Below are 27,834 nucleotides of genomic sequence, written 5' to 3'. Positions count from 1 at the left end.
TCGCAGTATTGGAGCCGGCTGTGGTCAGCACTGAGGGGGCTGTGGGGCTTGTTGTGTCGCAGTTTTGCCGCAAATCTGGGTCTGTTCCAGACTAGCTAGGTATGTTCTGGGCCGAGCTCCGGCCTGGTGTCGCGCGGGGGTGTCTGAGGAGAGAGTGGGGCGGATTCCCCTTGCTCTGGCAGGCCTCCGGCCGCGTGCGTACCGCGTGTGCGCCGCGGTCCGGGAGCCCGCGTGAGGTCCCACCGGCTGGGTGCGGGGATCGGGGTGGCGCGCGGCGCCGTGACGCCCACGGCGATTTCTGCAGCACGGGTCCGAGGCCCGGTCGCTGCCGGCGTGAGGGTGAGGATGGCGGCCCCGGCCCTTTCAAAACCCCCGCTTGGGCCGGTAGGAGTTGGCGCCGAAGTGATGCCTTCGGTCAGCGGCTGAGTTTAATGGCCCGAGTGTCTTACGTATGGGAAACTCCAGAATTCCCTGGGTTCTGATATTGAAGTTACTTTTTGGAGTTGCCACGTGGAATTGGTTGTTAACCGCTTTACGAGGCTTGGCTGCCTTCCTTACTCAGAGGAGAAGGAAGATTTGTATGGAGCTGAATGGACAAATGACTTAAGACCCACAATTCATTCTCTTAAAATCAGAGCATACAGAAAAATGGAGTATATGGCAGAATCCACCGACCGCACCCCTGGACACATGTGAGTCGTATCCCTTTCCCACGTTCCCTTTAAGTTTAAAGATACTAAAATGACTCTTTGAAACTTACTGCCTGTGAGGAAAGCTTGTTTTTTTTTTGTTTTTTTGTTTTTTTTTTCCCCGGAAGGAATCCTTTGTCTTCAGTGGGAAAAGTGGAAAGCTTTATTTCCTGAGACAGTCAGACTCATCTTTAGTTGGAAAGTTGTAGTAAATACTTCAAGAGTGTTAAAAAATACTTCAGGAGTGTTCAAGAGTTCCATATATGTTCTTGATTGGCTCTGTCCATGTGATAACCATTAGCCATACGCGGCTTTGTAGATTTAAAGACATTAAAATGAAATAAAACTAAATGTTAAGTTCTGTATTCATACTAGTCACGTTTCAAATTCTGAGTAGCCACATGTGCCTGGTGGCTAGCTACCTTATTGAACATCCATAAATTATAGAACATTTCTTTGGGACAACATCAGTGATTGCTAAACATTTCCTGTCCCCAGTACACATAGAATTATGACATCAGTCCATTATACTGAATCACGAGACATGATATGTTTTCCATCCTTTGAAAAATTTTCTGCTCTGGTTAAATGTTTGCATTTTGGCAGTCCTCTACTGGCATCTTAAAAAAAAATGTCTTTGTACTATGAAACTGTCTGATAATTACTATTAGAAATCGTTAGACTCTCTCAACCCTTTGGACATCCCCATACTTAAAGGATTTTTGGAGTTCTAGCCATGCTTGTTTTTTTGCCTTAGTATTCCAAGGTGACACTTTATGTATAGCATCTTTGAAGATTACTTTGCCAGGGTTTTGTATTGTTTTTGTTTTGTTTCCTTATGTTTTTAAAGCAGAGATGCTATAGCCTAACTTGAAGGCTTTCGTTGTCTGTTTGATAACCAGTGCATTTATGAAACTTAACTTGAAAAATTTATGCTTTATTGAAGCTTATGCTGTGAGTGTGGTGTCCCGATTAGTCCAAATCCTGCCAATATTTGCGTGGCCTGTTTACGAAGTAAAGTTGACATCAGCCAAGGCATTCCGAAACAGGTCTCTGTATCTTTCTGCAAGCAATGTCAAAGGTATAGTGCAGCACTATTTTATTCTACTTAAAGTTGAGATTTATATATGGGAAAGCCACTAGGATATGCTGAGATGACACTCAAGGTACGTAGAATAAAGCATATGTAATTGAGATAAAATTGTTATTTATGTTGGTGTCGCCAAAGATTTTAGGATTTGCAATTTTGTAGTGTACTTTTCTAGTTTGCCCTTTTAATCTGGTAAAGTTACTGTAAAGCTGTTTGACTTTGCTTTTTCTTATAAGGGTTTAATAGGTTTGGTTTATACAGTTAATATAAGTCGGTGTTTGTAAGGGTAAGTGAAAGCAGATTTAGTTACTAAGGACATAATATTGTTATTATCATGAGGATTTTTTTTTTTTCACCAGAAGCTATGTATGATAAAAAGCCTCTTAAGTTTGAATGTTTAAAGTAATTTAGCAAGGTGTTTTAAAAATCTATTAAAATGCCAGAGCACCTGTGTAGGTCAGTCTGTTAAGCATCTGCCTTCTGCTCAGGTCATGATTCCTAGGTCCTGGGATTCAGTTCCTGCATTGGGCTACCTGCTCGTGAGGAAACCTGCTTCTCCCTAGCCCTCTGCACCCCCCCACCCCCAACTCATGCTCTTACACGTGCATGCGCATGCTCTCTCTCTCAAATAAATAAATAAAAATCTTTATTAAAAAAATCTATTAAAATGCCATTGTAACAAAGTGATTGTAGTTAGCTGTTGGTAACAAAACTCCCTAATGATACTGCCCACATAAAGTTAATTGCCTGTAATTTCCTAAGTGGGTTAGGACTCTAGTGGTTCTTAACTTTTTGAGAGGGAGGGGGTTGATTCATGAAACCCTTTGGGAATTTGAACACTGTCTTTCCAGAAAAATATTTAAAATATACATATATACAAACACATGAAACTTTCCTGTACTGTTTCAGGGAGATTACAGTTTGCAAGTTTGGCAAGTATAAGGCTTGATCAGTTACAGATATTTGCTATTCTTAAAAGCATGGTAGACTGAAAAAAGCACTGGACAAATAATCTGGAGACCTAGTTTGTCTTGGATTTCTCACAGACTAGCTTTTTGAAACTCTGCAGTTAACCTCTCTAAAACTTAATCTCATCAGAATGAAAGGGCTTTATTAGATAGATGAAGCCCTTTCTAACTCTAAAAGCATGCTTATAATAAAGGAACCTGTATAAGGTTTTTGAATAAACCTTTACAAATGAAAATCAGGAGCCTAGCTGGTTCAGTAGGTAGAGCTTGTGACTGTATCTTGGGGTTATAGGTTCAATCCCCACGTTGGGTGTAGAGATTACTTAAAAATAAAATCTTAAGTAAATAAAAGTGAAAATCAGAACATTCACTTAACAAACATAGTGAAAACAAGCACCCCTATAACATATTTAGAAGTGTTAGGTATTTAGTATTTATTGAGCACTTACTATGTGCACCGTCCTAAGTCTTATTTATTTATTTATTTATTTATTTTTCAAAGATTTTATTTAGGGCACCTGGGTGGCTCAGTTGGTTAAGCAGCTGCCTTTGGCTCAGGACGTAATTCCAGAATTTTGGGATTGCGCCCTTTGTCTGGCTCCCTGCTCAGTAGGGCGTCTGCATCTCCCTCTGCCCGGCCCCTTGTGCTCACTCCCTCTTTCTCTTGTCAAATAAATAAATAAAAAAAAAAATAAAGATTTTATTTATTTGACAGGGAGAGTGAAAGCACAAGCAGGGGGAGCAGCGGTAGGAGAGGGAGAAGCAAGCTTCCCGCTGAGCAGGGAGCCCCATGTGGGGCATGGTCCTGGGATCATGACCTGACCTGAAGACAGCGCTTAACTGACTGAGCCACTCAGGCACCCCAGTACTGTCCTAAATCTTGAGCAGGCTGGATTAAAAAATCTTAAGGCATATGCCCAGGGATTGAAATTTTAATTTAATTAGGTTTTATGTAAGATTTAAAAACATGTTTTGCAATGTAAAATTTGAGAAAGGACTTTAAATAGATGAATAGTCTGAGGTACTAATTTATCTTTTCTGTGTGTGAGAAGTCGGTTCTCAACCATTTGGTTTATTATAACCATTTTAAAGCTATTTTCAGGTAATTTCTTACTTGTTTTTCAAGGTATAGCTTCAAGAAACTCTTAGGCATTTTGTCAGACCTCCCTGGAATTCTTTACTGGTGTTTGAAGTAATATGACCTCTTTAATATCAAAGTAGCTTTTTCAAATATACTTGGGATTTCACTTTTTAAACTGAAGCTACTGATCTAATTGAAAGTTTTCTGAAACTTTTAAATATATTTGAAATGCTTCAAACCAGTCTTGGGAATTATTATGTCTGATTAATAATCACTGTTACATCTGCAGAGTCACATTGAAATTTTTTGTTTTTCCTGAGAGATGCTGGGTTTCAGTATTTTCTTTCCCCCTCAGGTATTTCCAGCCACCTGGAACTTGGATACAGTGTGCATTAGAATCCAGGGAACTTCTTGCATTGTGTTTGAAAAAAATCAAAGCCCCCCTGAGTAAGGTAGGTCAGTCTGTTAAAATCTGTTTTTATAGGTATGTGTTTTTGTTTCTATGTTTTAAAGTTACATGTATTTTTATGGAAATGAAAATAATTTTGCTTTGAAAGATTTAATGTAGAATCATTTTTTTTCATTATTTACTGAGAACCTCTATGTGTAGTAAATTTTTTTCTGAAAAAATACATAAAACCATTGCTAAACATAATTTAGAAGGCTATAGTATTAAGGCTATGGTATTTAGTTTCTTTTTATTTACAGTGTTGCTCTAGAAAGAAAATATTTGTGCCTATTACTTAAAATCAGTGCATTAATGTCTCCAAAAAAAAACAAATTTAAGCCCAGTTTATCTCTCTGCATAATAGTTTCAGTTGTCTGTGTTAAACTTTATGACTTCTACTTACATCAGCTATGTTTTTAACTGAAATGGACTCTTGGTTTGAAAGTCCAGATTCTCTTTTAAGCTCTGATAAAATTTCCTGTAATAGTTCTTTGGGATTTTCCCCTCCATTTCTTTTTTTTTTTTCCCTCCCTGGAATTTCTGTTAGTCTATGTTGTCCCTACTGGCTTAAAACTTTGTTTTTTCCCCCTTATATTGTTTGTTTTTAATCTTTTTGTCTTTTTTTCTGTGTTCTTGGTGGTTTACTTTATGCTCTGGTCTCTGTATTGATTTTGTTTTGGTTCCAGCAGTGATATTTTTATGTTCCAGAGTTTTTACCATAGTCTTAATGTTTTTGATGCATTCTGTTCTTTTTAAAACATTTTTTTTCTTTTTAAATTTTTTTTAAAATTCTTTGGATATAGTTGACAGAATATTAGTTTCAGGCATACAACATAGTGATTTCACATCTTTATAGTTTATGCTGTACGTACAAGTATAGCTACCATCTTTTACCATGCAATGCTATTACAATATCATTGACTATATTAACCTGTGCTGTACCTTTTATCCCTGTGACTTTTTCATTTCATAACTGGAAGCTGTATTTCCTACTCCCTTTACCCCTTTTGCTTATCCTCATAGCCCCCTTCCCTCTGGCAGTCATCAGTTTGTTCTCTGTATTTATAGTTCTTAATCTGTCTATTGTTTATTCATTTGATTTTTAGATTCCATGTATGAGTGGTATCATACGGTATTTCTCAATCTGACTTACTTCACTTAGCTTAATATCCTCTGTGTTCACCTGTGTTGTTGCAAATGGCAAGCTCTCATCCTTTTTACGGCTATATAATATTTCATTTTCTATATATACCATATCTTCTTTATCCATGCATCTATCAGTTAACGTTTAGGTTGCTTCCATATCTTGGTTATGATAAATCATGCTGCAGTGAACATACAGGTGCATATATCTTTTCAAGTTAGTGTTTTTGTTTTCTGTGCGTAGATATCTAGTAATGGTATTTTTGGATCATACAGTATTTCTGTTTCTAACTTTTTGAGGAACCTTCGTACTATTTTCCACAGTGGCTATACCAATTTACATCGCTTCCAACAGCATTGTATTCCATTGAATTTTTCTGAAGGTTATGATAGTAGGTTTGTAAAAAATTTCCTTCTGTTCCCTAATTTGTCTCTGGAGTCAGTTTTTTGTGTAATTTTGTCTCACTTTCGTACTTCTGGCTTTCATGCTTTTGTCAAATGTCTGATAAGTCTTAATAATTCATTAGTTCATTCGGCAACATTGATTAAGTGTCAGCCCTGTCAGTCTGCTTTTGGTGTTGGGGATATAGCAGTGAATGGCAGAGACAAAAATGTCTGTCTTAGGTAACTTTTATTCTAGTTGGAGGGGAGGGTGTGGGGTAGGTGTATTCATTTGTTAAAAGGGTCTAAATTCTGTGGAAGGAAAAACCAGGAAGGGGATAAAAACTGCATAGGGGAAGAGTTGCATTTTAAAATGGAGTGGTTAGTATTTTATGTCAACTATACTCAAACAAAATAAGTGAAACAGACTGGGTAAGGCCTCACTAATAAGGTGATATTTGAGTAAACATTAAAGGCAGTATGGGAGGAAGCTGTGCAGAAGTCTGGAGAAGAGAATTATGGGTAGAGAAAATGTGTTTGGCTAGAGGCAGGAGCATAGCTGTGTAGTTAGCATGAAGTGGGAAGGGGAAAACTAGGTGGGGATGAAAACAGCAGTCATGGAAAGTCACAGAAGGTTAGGTTTTTACTCTGAGTGTAATGGGTATAGAGGGTATAGGGTAGAGTAGTAAGATGAATGATTTATCATTTATCAGGATCCCTTACTGCTGTGTTTAGAATACATATGAGGGAGGTAGGAGTGAGGGACCTTTAGGAAGTGATTGTAGAAATCATGAGTAATGGTGATATTTGGGTCAGTAGTGAAGGTGGTGAGAAGTGGACAGTCTGGATCTAAGAGGAAATCTGTTATTTACATTTCTGGTTTCTCCATAGAACTCTAAACCGAATGTGTATCTTAATATCCACTGAACAACTTTGTATAGGTACATCATAGATAGATCCTCTTAAATTCAGGTGTCTGAAACCAAATGCAGCATCTTCTCTCCATCAAATCTGTCCTTGATTTATTTCAGAAAAGTAGTTATTACCTAGATGCCCAAACTGGATACTTAAGCCTCATTCTAGAATCTGTTCTTTTCCTCCTTCACATACCCAGATGTCATTCAGTCCTGTAGATCTCATTTCCTAAATAACTCTTGGGTCTTTCTGCTTCTTTTATTTCCAGTACCTCTCAGTTCAGATCACCTACAATTCCTGCCCAAATTATTGAAACAACCTCCATTTTGTTCCTCTTCCCTCTTCCTCAAAACACCTATTTTAGCCATATTGAGAGCTACGTTGAGTTCCTGATATAGCAGTGAGTTACACTGTGGATTCAGCATGAGATGCCCCCTAATGCATTTTTTTTTTAAAACCGTGTACTTAATATAGCTAGAATAATCCAAGTAGAAACTTTATGAGATTTCTAGTAGATGATGAGTCATCAGATCTTTGCTTTCTTCTAAAAAGTATAATTTCCATTTTAAAACACATATTATTTTAGGGAAAAGGTTTATTTCTGTGCAAATACTTTAATTTTTGCTTGAATTATACCGGTTGCATTAATGTAGTCCTTAGATGGTCCTTTTACTACTTTTTGTTGCCATACCTCTGATGATTTTTTTTTTTTTTTAAACTGGTGATGTTGAGTAGTGATGCTAATCATAGATTCCTTAAACATCTTAGGAAATCTGTTTGTTAATGAGTTGTTCTTTTATCTTTTTTCTTAGGTAGGAACTTACGTTTCTTTTTATTTGTGTCCTTTTGAAGGTCCGGCTTGTAGATGCAGGTTTTGTTTGGACTGAGCCCCATTCTAAGAGACTTAAAGTTAAACTGACTATTCAGAAAGAGGTGAGCTGTATACAGTTTTCTCAGCATTTCTGAAGTGTAGGTAGTAAAAATGAGGGGATATATTGGCAAGTTATTTTATTGTTTGAATAGCTTAAAAGGAGAAGATTATACTCTTAATTTTAAGCTTTCTGGGTTTTGGGGGACAGGGGTCATCTGGCAGATGATCAGGTCATTAGTAAGAGCAGCACTTGCTCTTGATTAGTGGCTAAGGTTATTTTTATTAGGAAAAAGATTGAGATAAAAGCACGAGCTAAGACAGTGTTTCTCAGACTTTCTTTTTTTTTTAATACATACACATGTATATAGATATTTAAATTTTTTTTTAAAGATTTTGTTTTTTTATTTAGATATTTAAATTCTTCAAAGACTATTTTTAAACCACTTTAAAGATAAATGTGAAATGTTAATTTAATCCTACAAATTAAACTTGGTTTTTTTTTTGAAAATAGGATTATTTTTATGATGTTTAATTGATTTATTGTGGATGTCCTCAAAGCATTCGTGAAAAAAGACTTAAGTTAAATATTAACTTTAAATATTAAAGTTACTAAACATTATTTTCTTTTAGGAAAAAATACTTGTTATTAAGCAGAAAGGAAAGAAGGAGGAGTTTGATTTGTTTTTTTTTTCCCCCACTCCCATCAGGTGATGAATGGTGCTATCCTTCAGCAAGTGTTTGTGGTAGATTATGTTGTTCAGCCTCAGATGTGTGGAGATTGCCACAGAGTGGAAGCTAAGGATTTCTGGAAGGCTGTGGTTCAAGTGCGGCAAAAGGTACTAAGAGAAAGATGATGATTGAATCCTGCATCTTGTATTCATCTTTGTCAGTTAGGAGTACTTAGTAAGACCTCCTCCTTTCCCTTCTTTTCAAATTCTTTAGGCACCAGGGATAGGCTAGGTTTCTGGAACAATCACTTTTAAAAATAGGTCACTATCATGTTTTAGATAATCTTTAAAGATCATTTTTGTTTTAAAAATCAGTGTGCTAGATATATAGATGCCTTTTTTTTTTTAACATTTCACTATTAATCTAACAATGCATTTGTATTTAGACTTTGCACAAAAAAACTTTCTACTATCTGGAACAGTTGATTTTGAAATATGGAATGCATCAGAATACACTTCGTATCAAAGAGATTCATGGTGAGTTAAAATTTAAAAGCATTTCAATTGATGTCAGAGTTATTTCAACTAACATAGGTCTTATCTTTATTGATAATATCTAGAATAGTACTGTACAAAGGAACAGTTTCTTCTCTTAGGAAGAAAAAAATCTTGGTTCTTTATCTGCACTGTCCAATATGGTAGTCACTAACCGTATATGGCAGTGGAGTACTTGAAATGTGTCTAGTGTAACTGAAGAACTGAATTCTTGATTTTTTGATGTTTTAATTTAAATTTACGCTAAGTAGCTACCAGATGAGTAAACCAGTAACTGCATTAATATAATGTAAAGTGCTCTGATGGAAAATTCATTGAAAACTTGTTGTATGCAAAGATCAGTTACTGATTGGAAGAAAATTAGTTTTGAGATCTGTAAGTTCTTTTGTAATATTTTTGGTTTTGATATGCAAGTGATATAGTTAGATTTCTTAAAGGTGGAATTCAAAATTTTTTGCATGATTTCATAATGGTTCCTTAGAGTATGTTCTGTCTAGAATATTTCTCTGATTTATAGTAGAAAACACAAATATTCTTAAGCAGACTCTTAAAGGTTAATATTTTTAAATGGTGCTTGCTACTGGTGAACATCTGTATTCATTTGTTTTCCTAGTCTCTATTGACTTAGAGATAGCTGTTCTTGAAGGAATGACCAAATTCTTATATCATACTCCTCATCTTAAAGCTCGAGTTCCATTGTTACTAACTGATCTGTTACTCATATCTTGTATGTCTTGGGAAAGTAGAGAAGTGTGCTCTTGGGTCCTTAAATGAGGGGAGATGTATGTAGCGCTGTCACCTGGAGAAAATCTTTTAAGCTTTGTATCTGACCTAAATGTTTTACCACTAGACATAAGGTTAATAGTCTACATCTGAGAGACACAATTTACTTTATTTATTTTTTTAAAAAATTACTTACTTATTAGAGGGATAGAGAGACAGAGAGAGGAGTATGAGCTGGGTGGGGGAGGGGGACAGGGAGGAGCAGAGGGAGAAGGAGAAGCAGATTCCCCTCTGAACAGGGAGTCCTATGGCACTCCATCCCAGGACCCTAAGATCATGACCTGAGCCAAAGGCAGATGCCCAACTGACTGAGCCACCCAGGTGCCCCTATATTGGTGAAACACAATTCAGCGAATACTTACTGTGGGTAAGGTACTTTGCTGCCTATTTAACATAGTGCCTGGCAACTTGTGGTTAGCCACCAGGGAAAAAGACATCTTTGTTCTGCATAACTCTCCTTTGAGTAACTCTTTCGGGGATAAGTAGATCCAAATATTCTAGCTAAGAAAGCAAACCACTATTATTCTTTTTCATCATCATGGCAGAAATATACTCAAAGAATTTTTTTGTAGCAAAAGACTTGGATACATCTTGGGACATACTTTTGCAGTCATTTTCAAAACCAAAAATATTGCAAGTTCATCAGCCCTTTTTTCATCAAGAGGAGTTAATCTGTCCTCCCCCACGCCCCTGCCCTGACTAGTTCTTTGTTTGATTTAATGAATTTTTTGTTTGTGGTTTATTTGTAACCTTGTTTTTTAAAATCATAGTAATAGTAAAAATAGTAAAAGTTCACACATATGTGAATAAAAAACCTCTACATCACTTTTATCAGTTTGTGATCCCAGAGGTAGTCCTTTAACGCAATGTAGTATAATATGTACTCTTTGGGGGAGAGGGAGCAGAGGGAGAGGAAGAGGGAGAATCTTGAGGAGACTCCCATGTCCAATGTGGAGCTCGACAAGGGGCTCAGTCTCACAACCCTGAGATCATGACCTGAGCCAAAATCAAGAGTTTAGACACTTAAATATACTGAAGTTTGTAAATTTTCATGAGTACATGTTGGTTTTGTAGCTGGTATTTATAGCTACCTTTTCCACTATACATTGCATATTTCTTTTATTTCAACAAGTGTCTCAGTTGTTTTATTATTTTGGGTATATATCTAGGTGTAGACTTGCTGAATCATATGATAAATTTATGTTTATCATCTTTTTTTATATTTATTTTAAAAAAACTGGCAGACTGTTTCTACAGTGGGTGTATCATTTTACGTTCCCATCAGCAGTGTTTGAGGGTTCCAGTTTCTATGTGTCCTCACCAACATTTATTGTCTCTTTTTCTTCATAGTCCTTCTAGAGGGTGATGAAGTGGTATCTCATTTTGTGGTTTTAATTTGCATTTCCTAATGACTAATGTTGATCAACTTTTCATAAGGTTATTAGCCATTCCTGTATCTTTTTTGGTGACGTAACTTTTCAGATCTTTTGCCCATTTTTTAATTGGATTGTTTGTCTTAATAAATTTTAAGAGTTTAAAAAAAAAAATATTTCCTGGATACTAGTTCCTCATCATGTATATGATTTGCAGGTATTTTCTTGTAGCTTGTAGCCTGTGTTTTCTTTGTCTTAATGTTGTCTTTTTTTTTATTGTGATGTGAACACTTAACATGAAATCTTCCTTCTTAACAAAATTTTAAGTATATAATGTATTATTGTTGACTCTAAGTGCAATGTACAGCAGCTCACTAGAGCCTTTTCATTTTGCTTAACTGAAATGTTATGCTCATTAATTGGTAATTCCCTGTTTCCCCCTCCTCTCAGCCCCTGGCAGCCATCATTCCACTCTTTGAGTCTGTGAATTTGAGTATTTTAGGTACCTCGTATAAGTGGAGTCATGTAGTATTGGTCTTTCTGTGACTGGCTTATTTCACTCAGTATAAGATCCTCAAGGGTCACTCATGTTGTTGCATAATGCAGAATTTCCTCCCTTTTTAAAGCTGAATAAAATCCCATGGTAGGTATATACCACATTTTATCTATTCCTCTTTTGTGGAAACAACTCAAACGTCCATCATCTTGGCTACCGTGTGCAGTGCTGCAGTATACATGAGAGTGCTAATATCTCTGAGATTCTGATTTCAGTTCTTCTGGATAAATACTTAGAAGTGGGATTAATGGAACGTATGGTAGTTCTGTTTTTTAATTTCTTTGAAGAACCTCCATGCTGTTTTTCATAGTGACCACACTATTTCACATTTCCACTGGTGTACAAGAGCCAGTTTTCCTGTATCCTCATCAGTACTTGTTTTGTATTGTTGTTGCTTAAATAATAGCCATCCTAATGAGTATGAAGTGATACCTCATTGTAGTTTTTGATTTGCATTTGCCTGATAGTTTTGACCTTGAGCATTTTTCATATACTTATTGGCCATTTATATGTCTTATTTGGAGAAATGTCTATATAGTTCTTCTGCCCATTTTTAAAATTTAAAATTTTAACTAATCAGGTTATTAGTTTTTTTCTTGTTGAGTTTTAGGAGTTCCTAATATATTTTGGAGATTAACTCCTTATCAGATACATATGGTTCACAGATAATTTTTTCCCTTTTTGTAGGCTTCCTTTTCACTGTGTTGATGTTTCTTTTGCTGTGCAAAAACTTTTGAGTTTGATGTAGTCCTAGTTGTTTTCTTTTGTTGTTGCCTATGCTTTTGGTGTCATATTCATGAATTCGTTTCCAAGACCAGTGCCGTGAAGCTTTTCCCCCTGTTTTCTTCTAGAGCTCTTATAGTTTCAGGTCTTATATTTGACTCTTTAACCCATTTTGAGTTGATTACTGTGAATGGTGTAAAACAAAGGTCCAGTTTCATTCTTTTGCATGTGGATATCCAGTTTTCCCAATACCATTTGTTGAAGAGACTATCCAAGAGTGTATTTTTAGCACTTGGAGATCAGTCAACCCTAGATGTGTGGATTGGTTTCTGGGTTCTCTTATCTGTTCCATTGTTTATTAGGACTGTGTTTTTGTCATTACCAAGCTGTTTTGATTATGGTAGCTTTGTATTTTGAGGTCAGGAAGTGTGATGTCATTTGAATTGGAAAAGTTTAAAATTTTTAAGTCCAGTGTGTAAATTTTTTTCTTTCATCCATTATGCTTTCATTGTCATGTGTAAGAACTCCTGTTTAATCAGTGTCACAAAGATTTTCTCCTGTGTTTCTTCACATGTTTTATAATTATAGCTCTTAAATTTGGGTCTAATCCTTTTTGTGTTTTTTTTTTTTTTTTTTTTTTTTGCATGATGTGAGATGAGTGTCTAAATTCATCTTTTTCCATGTGGATATCCTGTTTTCCCAATGAAAAGTCTATCCTTACCTCAGTGAATTCTTTGGATGCTCTGTCAAAGATCTATTGACTGTAAATGTCAGTTTACTTCTGGATTCTCATTTGTTCCATAGATCTGTATATCTATGCTATGCTAGTACCATGCTATCTTGACTAAAGTTACCAGTTTTGAAATTGGGAAGTATAATTTCCTAACAACTTTGTTCATCTTGGGAATTGTTTTGGCGCTTCTGAGTTATTTAGTTTCCTAGTTAGCTGAATTGTTTGGAAGAGTATTTCTATAAGCATTTCCCAGCAGGTAGGTAGGTATGTTTTTAATTATCCATTTGTTGCTGATTTTTAATGTTACTGCATTATGATCAGATAATACTGTCTAGTAATTCATACTGTTTAGAATTTATTGAAATTAAAGAAAAACTTTTTATATAATTGTTTTATAAATGTTCTGTGGATTTTTAAAAATAATATATATTCTTGGGACCATGTTCTATAATCTCAGTTAAATCAACAAGTTATTCAAATTCTGTGTATCCTTCCTATTTTTAGTCAGTTTGGTCATTTTGTTTTTGTTTTCTTTTTTCTTTTATTTAAATTCAATGAATTAACATTATATCATGTATCATTAGTTTCAGTGGTAGAGTTCAGTGATTCATCAGTTGCATATAACACCCAGTGCTCATTACATCAAGTGCTCTCCTTAATGCCCATCACCCAGGTACCCCATCCCCTACCCCCCACCCCTCTAGCAGCCCTCAGTTTGTTTCCTGTAGGTAAAAGTCTCTTATGATTTCTCCTTTCTGATTTCAACGTATGTTATTTTTCCCTCCCTTCCCCATTAGCCTCTGTTTTGTTTCTTAAATTCCATATATGAGTGAAATCATATGATAATTGTCTTTCTTTGATTAACTTATTTTGCTTAGTGTAATACCCTCTTGGTCATTTTGTTTTTGATAGTCTCATAGTAGCCTCCCACGGTGATTGTGCATGTGCTAACATTTATTAATTTTTCTTTTTTTAATAGTTTTGTTTTCTACATCTCAGTGTTATGTTATTAGATGCATTCCTTTTATCTTGGGAGATTGTTATATAAAATACACTTCTGTGTAGTTTTTCCTCCCCTCCCCCTTTAAGTAGGCTCCATGCCCAGTGTGAAGCCCAGTGTGGGGCTTGAACCCACAGCCCCAAAATCAAGACTTGAGCTGAGATGAAGAGTCGGATGTGACTGAACCACCCAGGCGCCCCGTTTCTTTCCTCCTTTGACCTTGAGTTTTATTTTGTCTGAAATTAAAATTGTGAATCTTGTTTTCTTTTGTTATTATGTCTGATTTGTCTGTTTTTGTTAAGTCTTAATTGATACTTTTTTTTTGTGTTTTCTAATAATTTGATTGTTTACTACACTTTTAATTTGTGACATAGTCATATTATTAGAGGAAAACCTTATTTTGAAGAATTATTTTCATGTGGCTTTTCTTTTTCTTTTTAAAGATGGTCTGGATTTCTACTATTCCTCAAAACAGCATGCTCAGAAAATGGTAGAATTTCTTCAGTGTACAGTTCCCTGTAGGTATGTTCTGAACCTAAATGTGATTAAGTCCAAGGAGCTGGGAATGAATGTGGATCATATCTGTTCTTCAGGCTTAGGCATCTCTTATGTTAAAAAAATTTTGAATTATAGTGGGAATAATTACGTAATTAGTAAGCTTCTGTTAGGTTAGCCACTTTTAGGGAATTATAACCAAAGAGTATGTAAGAATCTCTTTGGTGAGCCAGACATCACCCTGTGATAAATACTATAGTGCTAAAGCTTTGATTGAATGTATTTGAATAAGATAAAAGATGGGGGTAGAGGGCTTTGGGGAGAGACTTCATGGAAGAGAGGAGATCTCTTAAAATGGGAAATTTTTGAAGGTAGACTTTATAGTGAAAGGTGAGTTTAGTGTGAACAAAGACTTTTTTTTGGTGGACATTATTGTGGCTTTTAATGGATGCTATCTATAGACTACATTGGTCTGAGCCAAGTGCATGTTTTAGAGATGTTGAGTAAATAAAATTGAAAAGAGGTAGGGTGCAGTTGGATTGGTGAAGGTTTTGAAATGTAAGTGGTTGAAATTAGGCTTTTCCAAAGCAGGCATCAGAAAGCTGTTTCCGACTTTGGGGAGTGATCATTTGATGTGATAAAAGTTGATACTCCCTAGACTATAATAAGGAACCTTTGTCTTTTTATTACTATAAACTTTTTTTCTTGGCAGAAACAAAACCTCACAGAGATTGATCTCTCAGGATATCCATAGTAACACATACAATTACAAAAGCACTTTTTCTGTGGAAATTGTTCCAATATGCAAGGTACTTTTTTTTCATTTAATTAATCCATGTCTATAAAAGAGTTCAAGTAATTAATTGGCTTATATGTAATTATTAGCTCCTGATTTCCTTCTGGGATTGGTTAAAAATTTAGAATAACTTCCCTCTTAAAGGATTCCTTTCTGACATACTCAGCCATATTAAAAAGATGTTAAAAAATAATCATGCTTAAAATTATAAATTGGCATGCCTTTTACTGTGGTAGACTAACTCAAGGCCTGGTTGCAGTTTTTTAATGTTCATATTCTTTAAAATTTGTGATTCTGGTGGACATATGAAAAGTTTGAATACAGGAAATGACATTAAAATAAATTTCAGTAGTGTGGAAATGAAATTGTAGAATCATTTTTGTGATTTAAAGTGATCTAACAAATTGTAGATTATCATTTCATTTCATTGTATTAAGGTAAAATCCTGCTTCAAAAATATAAATGAATTAAAATGCAATAGTTACTGAGGATCTACTGTATAGAAGGCAGTGTATTAAGGATTATTATTTAGAGGTCTCTACCATACAGGAACTTACATGTCAATATCTACTAATAATGATAGGTACCATAATTTATTGTGAGCATTCCATATAAATTTGTATCTAAGTACTCGAATATATTTCACTTTTTCATCTTGTTATACCTGGGGTAAAGCATTTCATCATTTTGAACATGGTGAAATTGAAGCGTGGGGCGTTTAGATGACTTGCCCAAAGTTACATAACTACAAAATGAAGCCAAAATGTGTGCCTAGGTCTGTGACTCTAAAGCTTTAAAAATAACTATACAAATTCATGGTGCAGTGTATAGTAACAGGATGAAATGATAGCTTAGAGCGGTCAGCAGGAACACCTGGCTGGCTCAATTAGGAGAACATGTGACTCTTGATCTCAGGGTCATGAGTTCAAACCCCACATTGGGCATGGAGCCTACTTAAAAAAAAAAAAAAAATGTCAGCAAAATTTTTCTGGAAAGGGCAAGATAGTCAATGTTTTTGCTTTCAGGCCATATAGTCTATTTTATAACTAGTGGGCAGCTCTGCTGTTGTTTTATAGCCATAAATAATAGGTAAATGAATAGTGAAGAAACTTTATTTACAGAAATGGTGTTGGGCCAAATTTAACTTGAGGGTCATATTTTGCTGACCCCTGGTTTAAAACAGTAAACATTTTCCTGGTACAAAGCCTGGGAAATGTGAATCTAGGTGTAATGACAACTTTAGGCTATAGGTTAAGTGCTTTCAGTGATTCAGGCAAGTAACAGAATAAATGCACAATGTAAGAGTATTTTCATTAATCCATTGAGACTTACTAAATGAAAAACACAGTGCTGGACTAGGTATTCTTAAGAGATGCACAAGATGCCCCTGCAGTGGAGGAGCCTGTGATTGTGAATACACACAGCTTAAAATACAACTCGGATTTTTTTTCGTATTTTAATACAGTTTAAAAACAGGTAGCTGCAGGGCTGCCTGGGTCGCTCAGTGGGTTAAAAGCCTCTGCCTTCAGCTCAGGTCATGATCTCAGGGTCCCGGGATCGAGTCCCACATCGGGCTCTCTGCTAGGCAGGGAGCCTGCTTCCTCCTCTCTCTCTCTCTCTCTCTCTCTCTCTCTGCTTGTGATCTCTCTCTGTCAAATAAATAAAAACAAAAAACAAAAAGAAAACCAGGTAGCTGCATTACTGCTAATATCTCCTAATGTACATGTGGACACATGTGCTTTTTGGCCATTAAATTTTTGATTACGTATTGATGCATGTAGCCATAAAAGAGAAACATGTGGCTTCTCTGAAATTTGTTTTTTGTGGAAATTACAAGAAGTCACAGGTAGATTTAGAAAATCACTCTCCTTCTGATGTTTATAATACTTTGTTTAGAATGTATGCTGTATTACTATAGAGCAATAAGCATTCACACTTCAGTAAAATTGAAATAAACTTAATACTTTGAATAAGACCTGGAAAAATACTTTCAAAGCATTTTTATTAAGACAGATATTCCCATCTTTAGAAGGAATAGCTTATTTTCTGTTTCTCTAAGATTTGATTGTTTTCCTTAGGCCCTTCGTTAATAGAATTTACAGTAATGTTTTGGTTTGGGCACATACACTTGGGTCAGGTTTATATTGATGAGTATTTATTGGAGACAGTTATTTAGGACTTGCTTCACTCTAATTGTTAGTTCTTATGCCTAGGATAATGTTGTTTGTCTGTCTCCAAAACTGGCACAAAGCCTGGGAAATATGAACCAGATTTGTGTGTGTATTCGAGTAACCAGTGCCATCCATCTCATAGATCCAAATACCCTGCAAGGTAAGTTTTAGGAAATATTTGCCTTGACAGTTTTGTCCAGCAAGCTGTAATAATTTATATTGCTAATTTTATCAAATATTCTTGGTAATATTGTTATGAAAAACTAGGTAATATTGTTATGAAAAACTAGTTAAGATTTTTACTGCTGTTTAATTCTTACAAAACACTGGCATTTTTAAAGCTTTTGATGAGTAACACCTGTATTTTTTATTTGAAGAAATAAGTCTGTGAACTTTTAAAAAATGTACTAGTGGGCGCCTGGGTGGCTCAGTGGGTTGGGCCGCTGCCTTGGGCTCAGGTCGTGATCTCGGGGTCCTGGGATCGAGTCCCGCGTCGGGCTCTCTGCTCGGCGGGGAGCCTGCTTCCCTCTCTCTCTCTCTCTCTCTGCCTGCCTCTCCATCTACTTGTGATCTCTCTCTGTCAAATAAATAAATAAAATCTTTAAAAAAATAAATAAATAAAAAATGTACTAGTTTTAGTCCACTTATTTTTACTGGAATTGACTTATTTACCTCATTTAATTTTTGTGAATAATTATTTAAGTTCATTGACAAGTTTAGTAAAGTTTGGAACATTTCACTTATAATGCAGTAAAACATTTAGTTTAAATATGAGTTTTAACTAGTTTTATCATTATTACACATGATTTTTAACATTCCCTTTATAAAACTTTTTTAAAGAAGATTTCATATTGATGAATCTCCTGCTTCTTGATCTTTTTAATGGACTTCCTGTAATTTTTCTGTTGTAAAAAATCAAACTTTTTTTTTAAGGAAGTCATTTAGTATCCTTGTCAATCAGAATTCATAAGTTAGAGGTCTTTTTGCAGTTTTGGGATGAGTATCTGTCAGGTAGAACTTTATTTCCTGTTAAGTGGCTGAGATGACTGATAATGTTTCTTAAGTGCCAGCACATGAAACAACTATATAACTGAGTGGATCTGATCTCATTTACTTTTTGTTATTTTTTTTAAGTAGGCTTTTTTTCAAATCCAAACGTAGGACTTGAACTCACTACCCTGAGATCAAGACCTAAGCTGAGATCAAGAGTTGGTCACTTAACTGACTGAGCCACCCAAGCACCCTGATCTTACTTTGAAGACCCTTAGCTCTGTGGGGTTCTGATGATAGTAACTACTTACATTATTGACACCTGAAAGTTTTCTTGTGCTATGAGAAATTTGGGGCTGATTTACAGGAATAAATGATGATTCTAGAGAGTTGCCACTGTGGTCTCTTGCCCTCACGCTTCTCAGTTCATATATATCAACTTTTTTCTAATTGATACATTTGATGGCTTTTCAAATACTTCATTTTTTCATGTTCTCTGTTTCTACTTAGTTGCAGATATTGATGGAAGCACTTTCTGGAGTCATCCTTTCAATAGTTTATGCCATCCCAAACAGCTAGAGGAGTTTATTGTGATGGAATGCAGCATAGTCCGAGATCTAAAACGCAGTGCAGGTGCTGGAATGATATCAAAAAAGGTAAGTTCCATCCCGCCCATCTTTGTTCCCCCCCGAATTAACTGTTTTGGTCCCTCTTTTGTATTTTTAGGTTTTTTAGTTTGTGAATAATTCCAAAATGTGGTTCCACATAAAGCTAGTACTCCATTAGGTTACAAATGCATTCCATGTTTGTATGTTACTTAACACGTGGTCATTTATTAGACTTAATACTATCTGGTAAATTCATTTTTCTTTTTAATGTTAGAAATGTTTTTAAAAAATGTTTATTGTAAAAAAGCATTTCTTAGCTTTACTTTTGTATAGGAGGACCAAATGACAAGCAAACCTTTTTTGACTTTAAAAATTTTCAGACATTTTGAATTTAAGTATATGTTATATTAGCACTAATTACTGAATACTTCAGTATGCATTTCTAAAACATAGGAACATTTTTCTACAGAATCCAAGTATTATCGTTCAGATTTCCTCATTTGTCCCCAAATGCCTTTTATGGTTTATTCAAACTAGTACCTGGTTGGGGACCATATATATATTCAAACTAGTATCTGCTTGGGGACCATACACACACACACACACACACACACACACACATTTTTTAAAAGATTTTATTTATTTGACGAGAGAGACACCGAGAGAGAGAGGGAACACAAGCAGGGGGAGTTGGAGAGGGATGAGCAGGCTTCCTGCTGAAGAGGGAGCCCCAATGTGATGTGGGGCTGGATCCCAGGACCCTAGGATCATGACCTTGGCCAAAGGCAGACACTTAAGGACTAAGCCACACAGTTGCCCATATTGAATGTGAATGTTATACCTCTTAAATCTTTTATGTAATAATGGCCCCCTTCACTCCTTTTTTTTTTTTTCCTTTATGATACCAACTTTCTAAGGCAGTTAGGGCATTAATCCATTAATCTTATGGATTTCTTATTGTTTCTCATGATGCTTTTTTAAATCTTTCTTAATTTCTTGTATTTCTTTTAAATGAAAAGTGGATCTAAAAGACTTAATTACACTTAGGTTATATTTGGCCAGAACATTTCAGAAGTGTCACTCTGCTTTTTATATGCCAAGTGATAGTAATGTTTGGCTGTTCCACTGATAGTCAGATCCCTTCATTGTAATGTTACGATTTTTTTCCCCTTTGTTATTAGTTTGCTTGTCTTCCTTTTTTCCTTTGGGACATTCAGATTGTCTCAAATTTAGCCAGTGGGAGCTCCTGTGCCTTTAAAAAAAAATTTTATTTTTAACAACTTGTACTTTTTTAGAGCAGTTTTCAGTTAATAGCAAAATTAAGAGGAGGTAAGAGATTTCCTATATACCATCTGCCTCCACACATGCCACAGCCAACCCCTCTATCAATACCCGCCCATCAGAGTGGTACATTTGTTAAAATTGATGAATCTACATGCATACCTGATAATCGTATTTGATAATGAATAAACTTGCTATAAACCACCTTGTGTTTTCAGGTTTTGTAGAGAGATAAGCTCTCATCTCTTTTGGATAAGTATGTATCAAGGAGCATGTTTGTAATATCATTTGGTGAGATAGGTTTAGTTTTGAAGAAACTGGTAATTCACTTTCTTTTCCCCAGTTCTTTTCTAAACCTGGGAACTATCGTATATTTCAATTTCTCCCTTTATCTCTTCTTTCATCTCTTTGAGATTCTCTAATAGCCTAGTCTATAACTCTTAGTATTTTGCTCTTGATCCCATTTTACTTGCATCTCTTTTTGTTAGTAAAAAGTATTGGCAAGTGCTATATTTAATTCAGCCTGAAGTTACAGTTGCTTGTAAAATCCTGTGTTGGAAAGGTACTTTAATGGTTTTCTAATTTAAAATTTCAAACTTGGGGAGCACCTGGGTGGCTCAGTTGGTTAAGTGTCTAACTCTTGATCTCATCTCAGGTTTTGATCTCAGGGTCATGGGTTCAAGCCCTGTGTTCAAGCCCTCCATGCTATGCGTGGAGCCTACTTTAAAAAAAAAATACTCAAACTTGGGATGTTTCTGCAACAGATATTAAGCACAAAAAGGAATATACTTCAAATAGCAGACATCCAGTTTCTCTAGTAGTGGTAGTAGTGCCACTGGGTTGCTAGATTGCTTTGTCTGAACCTTGGTTTTTTTGAATGTTATGTGTAAAACAAGGGGTTGTTACGATGTTTTCTGGAGTTAAGATTTTTCACTTATTCTTTTTGCTCAATCTGTATTGCCTGTTACCCTGTGAAAACATTAGTTTTGAAAATTCTATATATGTCGGTATTTAGATGATATTATTAATGTTTTCTAAAGTCTTAAATCTTAATAAAGATATTTATTTTATGTATTTCTTATTGAGTCCTTTTTTGTACTAAATACAGTAATTAGTTAATTTTGACAGTATTTCAGAGATCTGAAAAAATAAAACAATTGCCGTCTTTAAAATGAAAATTCGAAAACCAAAATCAACATTGTATATAGTTTCTGTGAGATGCATTTTGAGTTATGCTTGGGTTATTGAAGAGTGCGTTTTCTTTCCTGTCAAGCATACCCTCGGGGAAGTCTGGGTACAGAAAACTTCTGAAATGAATACAGATAAACAGTATTTTTGTCGCACTCATTTGGGACATCTTCTAAATCCTGGAGACCTGGTATTGGGGTTTGTATTATTTTACAGTATTTTAAACTGGCAGTTAGCATTGCAAATTTTCTTTGGGAGCCAGCAAGCGATCTTAAATACTACTAAAAATGTGTATTCCAGTAAGAGTTTAAGAGTTCTTAAGAACTTTACAGTTCATTTTATTGATAGCTAAATTAAACTAGATTGGACAAAAACCCATAGTCACTCTATTTGGCCATCATTGTAAAGAATTATTTAATCCAAGATTTTGAGTAATTGAACCCTGAAGTTGTATGGTTAGATCATATTTATAGCTTTTTTGGGGAGTGGATAGTTTTTTTTTATTATGCATATGCTGTTGCTCAAATATTTCACTTTTTAAATATAGAAGCCATAGTGTAAAGCTCCTTTATAGGCACAGGACAGTCTGTTTTAATACAGAGCTTATCAGCATGCTTTAAGCATTACTTTTGCTCTTGGGGATTTTTTTTTTTTTAACTAGAGAGGAAGGTTTTTTGTTTTGTTTTTTTTTTTTTAATTAAATGGAACCATCTAACTGAATTCTAATGTTATACTGAAATGCCTGTCTTGATTCCTCTACAAATATATGATAAGATGGACAGTGATGGATAATATGTGAAACTTGGAGGTAAAAGTATGTTGTTATCTTTACCAGGACATGTGGAGGCATGTTCATTGTATAGTAAACTGCAAAACTTTTAATGTGGGAAAGGATATTAGATGTGCTTTCAGGAGAACATACATTAAATAAAAAGTAATGTGGGAAGAATAAATGTTTTTGTCATTAAGTGTTTAATTATTTTTATTTCAGGTTTGATTTGGCCAACTGTAACTTAAATGATGAGCATGTCAACAAAATGAACTCGGATAGAGTCCCAGATGTGGTAAGGCTTTAGATTTTTTCCTCTGTTAAAGAGGATTGATACAATAACTCTTATGGGTAAGATGTGTGAGTTCACATTTATGAAAATAACAAATCAATTTAGAGATTCTTTTGAAATTGCAGTTAAGGTTTAAAGGCAGAAGCCTTCATATAGCATCATGTGTCTTTGTGGGGAAGATCCAAGATTTATTGAGTTTTTTGTCGCTCTTATAATTGAATTTCCATTCCCTGTCAAAATGCTTGATACCATCTGTAGAGCAAAAATAAATATGCAGCTAAAAATGATGACCATTAGGACTTAATTTAGGTTCATTCTTCTAGGCTCAGCTTATTTCATATATTGTTCAGTTAAAGCATTTAGAATTAAAACCATTATTCAGATTTTTCAGGTTTGACTATAATTGCAGTTGAAAATAATCTTTACAGTGTTGAGTTTTGGAGAAAGAATGTTTCTTCTGAAAAAAGCCTGTTAAATTCTGACATGAGTTTATTAGAATCATAAGCAAGGGTGAACCTCGTGAAAGTCCGTAATTCTTGCTTGCTTAATCTTCACTGATTTCTTTAGATGTGGGCAAAAATGAAGTCATGGTATAAGAAGGACTCCCCTTCTCACCACCCAGTTATGCTTTTATTAATTAATTAGTAAGTTAGGAAATAGAAGCATAGTTTAGATAAAGTCCTAACAGTCATAAGAGGAGATCAAGATGGTCATACAAGATTTTGTATTGTATAAAATTATTTATTACATAATTTTTTAAACTGTCCTAGGACATATTTTTGTAAAAGACATATGTAGTTCTATAACTGCTTATTAGTAGTAATAAAAGCGGGGAATGTCTGCCTGTGGTAATATTTCAGGATGATTATGTGAATGGTAGCTGAGAACTGAACTTTGGTATAAAGAAGGACACCAGAGGGGTGCATTGGTGGCTTAGTCTGTTAAGTGGCTGCCTTTGGCTCAGGCCATGATCTTCCAGTCCTGGGATTGAGTCCTAGGAGCCTCAGGAGCCCCAGGTTGTTGTTGTTGTTGTTGTTCTTCTTCTTCCTCCTCTTCTTTCTTTAAAGATTTTTATTAAGTAATCTCTGCACCCAATGTGGGGCTTGAACTCACAACCCCGAGATGAAGAGTCGCATGTTCTACCGACTGAGCCAGCCAGGTGCCCCTATTTATACGGGTTCTTATATCCAAAGAGGAGTTAATACAGGTGCAGCAAGTGGAGTTAACTATCATAGACTCTGCCTCATTCGGGCTCTGCAGTCAGTGGGGAGTCTGCTGCTCCCTCGCCTTCTGCCCCTCCCCCCACTTGAGCTTGCACGCTCACATTCTCTCTCTTGCTCTCTCAAATAAATAAATAAAATCTTTTAAAAAAAGGGCACTAGAAATGTGAAGTTTTTGGTGTAAAAAAACAGCAATTGTCAATCACTGGAAATTTTCAGTTATTAAATTTTAACAGTTATGAAACTAATGGCAAATTGCATTTTCATAAAATACTAAGTACATGGAAAAAATATTGAAACTTCTCTTGATACTGCTCCTTGATCCCTGCTGTCATCAGTCTGTTGACTTTTCTGGCTTTCTCACAATCTTTCAGTTTTTAACTTTATTGGATTTTGAGGCCCCTTTACTTTGTTCCCATTTTTTGTAACTTTGCAAATATTTCTGTTACTTTTAGGTATTAATCAAGAAGAATTATGACCGTACCAAACGTCAGCGTCGCAGAAACTGGAAACTGAAAGAACTTGCAAGAGATAGAGAAAACATGGATACAGATGATGAAAGGTCCTACTTTTCTTCAAATCTTCTGTATTGTCTCAAAGGAAATCCTTATAAGTCTGTAGAGTTTTTATATGTAATCATCTCATGATTGTTGCATTCAATATTAGTTTTGTATTCTTACTGTGTTACTTGAAACAGTGTAAGAGGATATAATGATATTTAACATTTAATTATTATTTCCTGGGTTTTGGCCTGAGAATTGCAGTGTTAATGTGAACAGTGCATTTGAAAAGCTAAAATAAGTACCTGTGGGTATCACAAATAGCAAGTGAGTAACTGTGACTTGGGATAAAAAGAAAATAGTCCATTAATATGAAATATGCTGTTTTTCAAACAACTTAAGGAGAAATGAAGATGTTGTCTTCTAGAAAAGTATATTGGGCGATTCAAAAGTGGCCTTAATGCTGGTGAAGACACTGATATCTAAAAAAATGAAGAGTTTAAATAAAATTGTATCATGAAATGGGAGTGGGAAATAGTAGTATTTCCAAAGTACAATCTCATAAAGTAATTTAAAATAAATATTTATAAATATATAATGTTAAATTAATTGGATATTGTAAGTACATATTTTATTTCATCTGTAGTCTTAAAAGTATATGTATTTTTTTAATTTGGTCATAAGACTTTGCGGTGGGATGGTAAAGTAAGAGGACGTTTTCTTACTTTCGTATTCAATATCACCTTATATCAAAGTGTGTATTTTTTTAATCATATAACTTTGAAAGAAAATATTTTTTTAACTTATCAGAGTATTTAATTAACATCCATATTTGACTTTCAGATATTATTTTTAAAGATTTTAATACTTGGAACACATTTATCTTATAGTGCCGAAAATGAAGAAAACATCATACTCATTGGTAAAGATGAAATATTTGAATATTTCCTTTTGTTTTTTGGTCTCGGGTATAGGTCTGTGAATCATCAGGCTTACACACTTCACAGCACTCACCATAGCATATGAAATATTTAAATATTTCTTTATCCTTCTGTAGGCAATACCAAGATTTCCTTGAAGATCTTGAAGAAGATGAGGCAATTAGAAAAAATGTAAACATTTATAGAGGTTAGTGTTTTAGGGATGTTTGATTTAAATTGTATCTTTTGTTTTTGTGTAGATATATTACCCCAGTGTAAGTATTTTGGTATCTTAAACTTTCATTCCATAAATGACTTCTTTTGTTTTTACAACTTGCTAAACATTTATAAAAAATAAAAATACTTGCAGAACAGTAAGAATTACTAAAATATCGTTTTACCACATTTGATATCATTTGTATCCTACCGTGATCCCTCAGCTTCCTGATTCCCATACTAATGGATATTTATTCATATATTTATGTAGTTCATTTAGTGACTATAAATACCTGCTCTAGATATGATACAAGAACTTCAGATATAATGTGGTTAAATAATAGTAATGATGATGGGGGCAGACATTTTGCATATTTCCATATTTGTATTGATTTGAAATCCTTGGGGTTTTTTTTTTTTTTTTTTTTAGATTCAACCATTCCTGTGGAAAGTGACACAGATGATGAAGGAGCCCCTCGAATTAGTCTGGCTGAGATGCTTGAAGACCTCCACATTTCCCAAGATGCTACTGGTGAAGAAGGTGAATCGATGATGACACAATGAGATTGTGCTGTAGATGATTTTCATATCTCTACGCTCAGGATTTTGGACGAAATAACTCTTATTGTCTGTCTATTCAGTCTATGCTTCCATATTAAAGGAGAAATTTAGTTTTAAAACTTGAATACAACAGGACTATTTTGATTGCTCGTTCAAAACACTGAAAGAGATAGCTTCGAAGTTTTTGGATAAAAGATTATGGAGAATGTATTATTAATGATATTCAAGCCATTTTATGTGTGGAATTTTTTAAGTTTGCCTTTTTTAGGAGACCCTAGTATTTTTGCATACTGTAGCGCTGGATTTGAAATCTCAAAAGTTGTGATGTCTTGGAGGTTACCTTAATCTTCAAGTATAAAACAAGTTTTTACATTCATTTTGCTTTGATTGCTTTAGTAAAAGAGCATATGAAGAATCATTAATATGAACTTGTTATGCACTTTGATCCACTTTAGGTCATTTTTATGTTGGGGTAGGTAAGTCGGGGTTCAGTTTATTACCGGACATTGGGGGGAAGTTAATCTATTTTATTCATAATATTAACATCTTCAAAAGCTTTTAATTTGGGGTTATTTTAATTTTTATTGCAGAAGAAAATATATTTAAAGTATTTGTGAATTTGTAATAAACATAGACTATTTAAAGGTTAAAAAACAATTTGTTCTTTTGTGATTTTTGCTCATGCCAGTGGCTTAGAGCAGTAGCTTGCTTGTGTCATAAGAATGTCTTCCTATCACTTAAAGCATTTTTGCTTTTGAAATTTTGGTTTACAAATTGAGAAGGAATTTTCTTTATATAAGTTTCTGTCATTGAATATATCACCATCAAAAAGAATATTAGGACCCAGAATATAGATGATGAAATGATAAAAATGATCTTTTTGCTTCATAAAACCATGAATCAGGCTTGAAAAAGGAATGCCTTCCACATCCTTGAATGAAAAGCATTTACTTGAGTTTTAAAGTGTTTGAGAATGAAGTTTTAAGATCCTATTTCTATAAGCAAGATCAGACTTAATAAGTGTGCCAGAACTAAAAGCTAATTCATAAACTCTAGGTATACCACTACATAAGGAAATTGAGTTCAAGTGCTGAATGGAGCATTTTCCTTTTTTTAAGATTAGACTTCCCAATTCTGAAGTTATGGATAAAGTCCTGAACTTTATATAGTGGCTCCTGTTCTGTTTGCCTATTTAGTTAAAATTTTCACTTGTGGTTTTTGTTTACCTCTTCTATGTCAAGATTTTAAAAAGCATGAAAATAAAAACATTCTCCCCTTTTTTGTGTGTCTTTGAAGTGATTGTATTGTCATATTAAAAGATAGTATCTTATGCAGTATTCCTAGGTGGAATTATTTAAGTACTTGTCATATGATTTTCTCACTGAGTAATATAATTTCCCACTAAATTTATCTAGTCTTACTCTTTTTTTTTTTTTTTTTGAAGATTTTATTTATTTATTTGACAGAAATCACAAGTAGGCAGAGAGGCAGACAGAGAGAGGGGGGGAGGCAGGCTCCCTGCCAAGCAGAGAGCCCAATGCGAGGCTCGATCCCAGGACCCTGGGATCATGACCTGAGCCGAGGGCAGAGCCTTAACCCACTGAGCCACCCAGGTGCCCCTACCTAGTCTTACTTACTCTTTGATGTTGTCTTTATGAGTAATGAAACCTGTTGGTTGAAAGAAGGCTGTGTCAAGGTGAAGGAATGTAAGTAGTAGAAAAACTAATAAGCCAAGAGTTCTCAGAGTTACACAGCCTTGATAAACCTGCCATTTTAGAGTATAGTTCCCAGGCTACAGGTGCCCAGATAACCCTTGTTGATGTCCCAGAGTTGATACAGTTTGGGAAGGC

General features: G+C 34.9%; 1 protein-coding gene across 2 annotated transcripts; it reads left to right on the top strand.

Annotated features, from left to right (window-relative positions):
- Positions 1–27,263, top strand: LOC111151951 (NMD3 ribosome export adaptor). Of its 2 annotated transcripts, XM_022510196.1 has the most exons (16): positions 1–99; positions 636–692; positions 1,636–1,770; positions 4,184–4,280; positions 7,568–7,648; positions 8,294–8,422; positions 8,701–8,791; positions 14,421–14,499; positions 15,185–15,281; positions 17,482–17,599; positions 18,940–19,085; positions 21,592–21,704; positions 22,498–22,570; positions 24,243–24,349; positions 25,345–25,415; positions 25,854–27,263. In XM_022510196.1, the coding sequence occupies exons 2-16, from the start codon at positions 649–651 to the stop codon at positions 25,985–25,987; spliced, it is 1,515 nt and encodes a 504-aa protein (XP_022365904.1). In that variant the 5' UTR covers positions 1–99; positions 636–648; the 3' UTR covers positions 25,988–27,263. The 2 variants fall into 2 exon arrangements, with proteins under 2 accessions (XP_022365904.1, XP_022365912.1); XM_022510204.1 differs by lacking the exon at positions 1–99 and having other exon boundaries at positions 418–692.
- Positions 27,264–27,834: the final 571 nt, after the last annotated feature.

This window comes from Enhydra lutris, unplaced genomic scaffold (assembly GCF_002288905.1).
Source record: "Enhydra lutris kenyoni isolate GAN:26980312 unplaced genomic scaffold, ASM228890v2 scaffoldscaffold2, whole genome shotgun sequence".
NCBI classification, from domain to species: domain Eukaryota; kingdom Metazoa; phylum Chordata; class Mammalia; order Carnivora; family Mustelidae; genus Enhydra; species Enhydra lutris.
Note: the sequence above shows the minus strand (reverse complement) of the source record. Positions and strands in the feature narration are given on the sequence as shown.

Bases quoted from the DNA above. Each gene is read 5' to 3' on its own strand.
- LOC111151951 (XM_022510196.1), top strand. From the start codon at position 649: ATGGAGTATATGGCAGAATCCACCGACCGCACCCCTGGACACAT. The intron at 693-1,635 runs GTGAGTCGTATC...GCTTTATTGAAG, and splicing joins GACCGCACCCCTGGACACAT to CTTATGCTGTGAGTGTGGTG. The intron at 17,600-18,939 runs GTAAGTTTTAGG...GTTTCTACTTAG, and splicing joins AGATCCAAATACCCTGCAAG to TTGCAGATATTGATGGAAGC.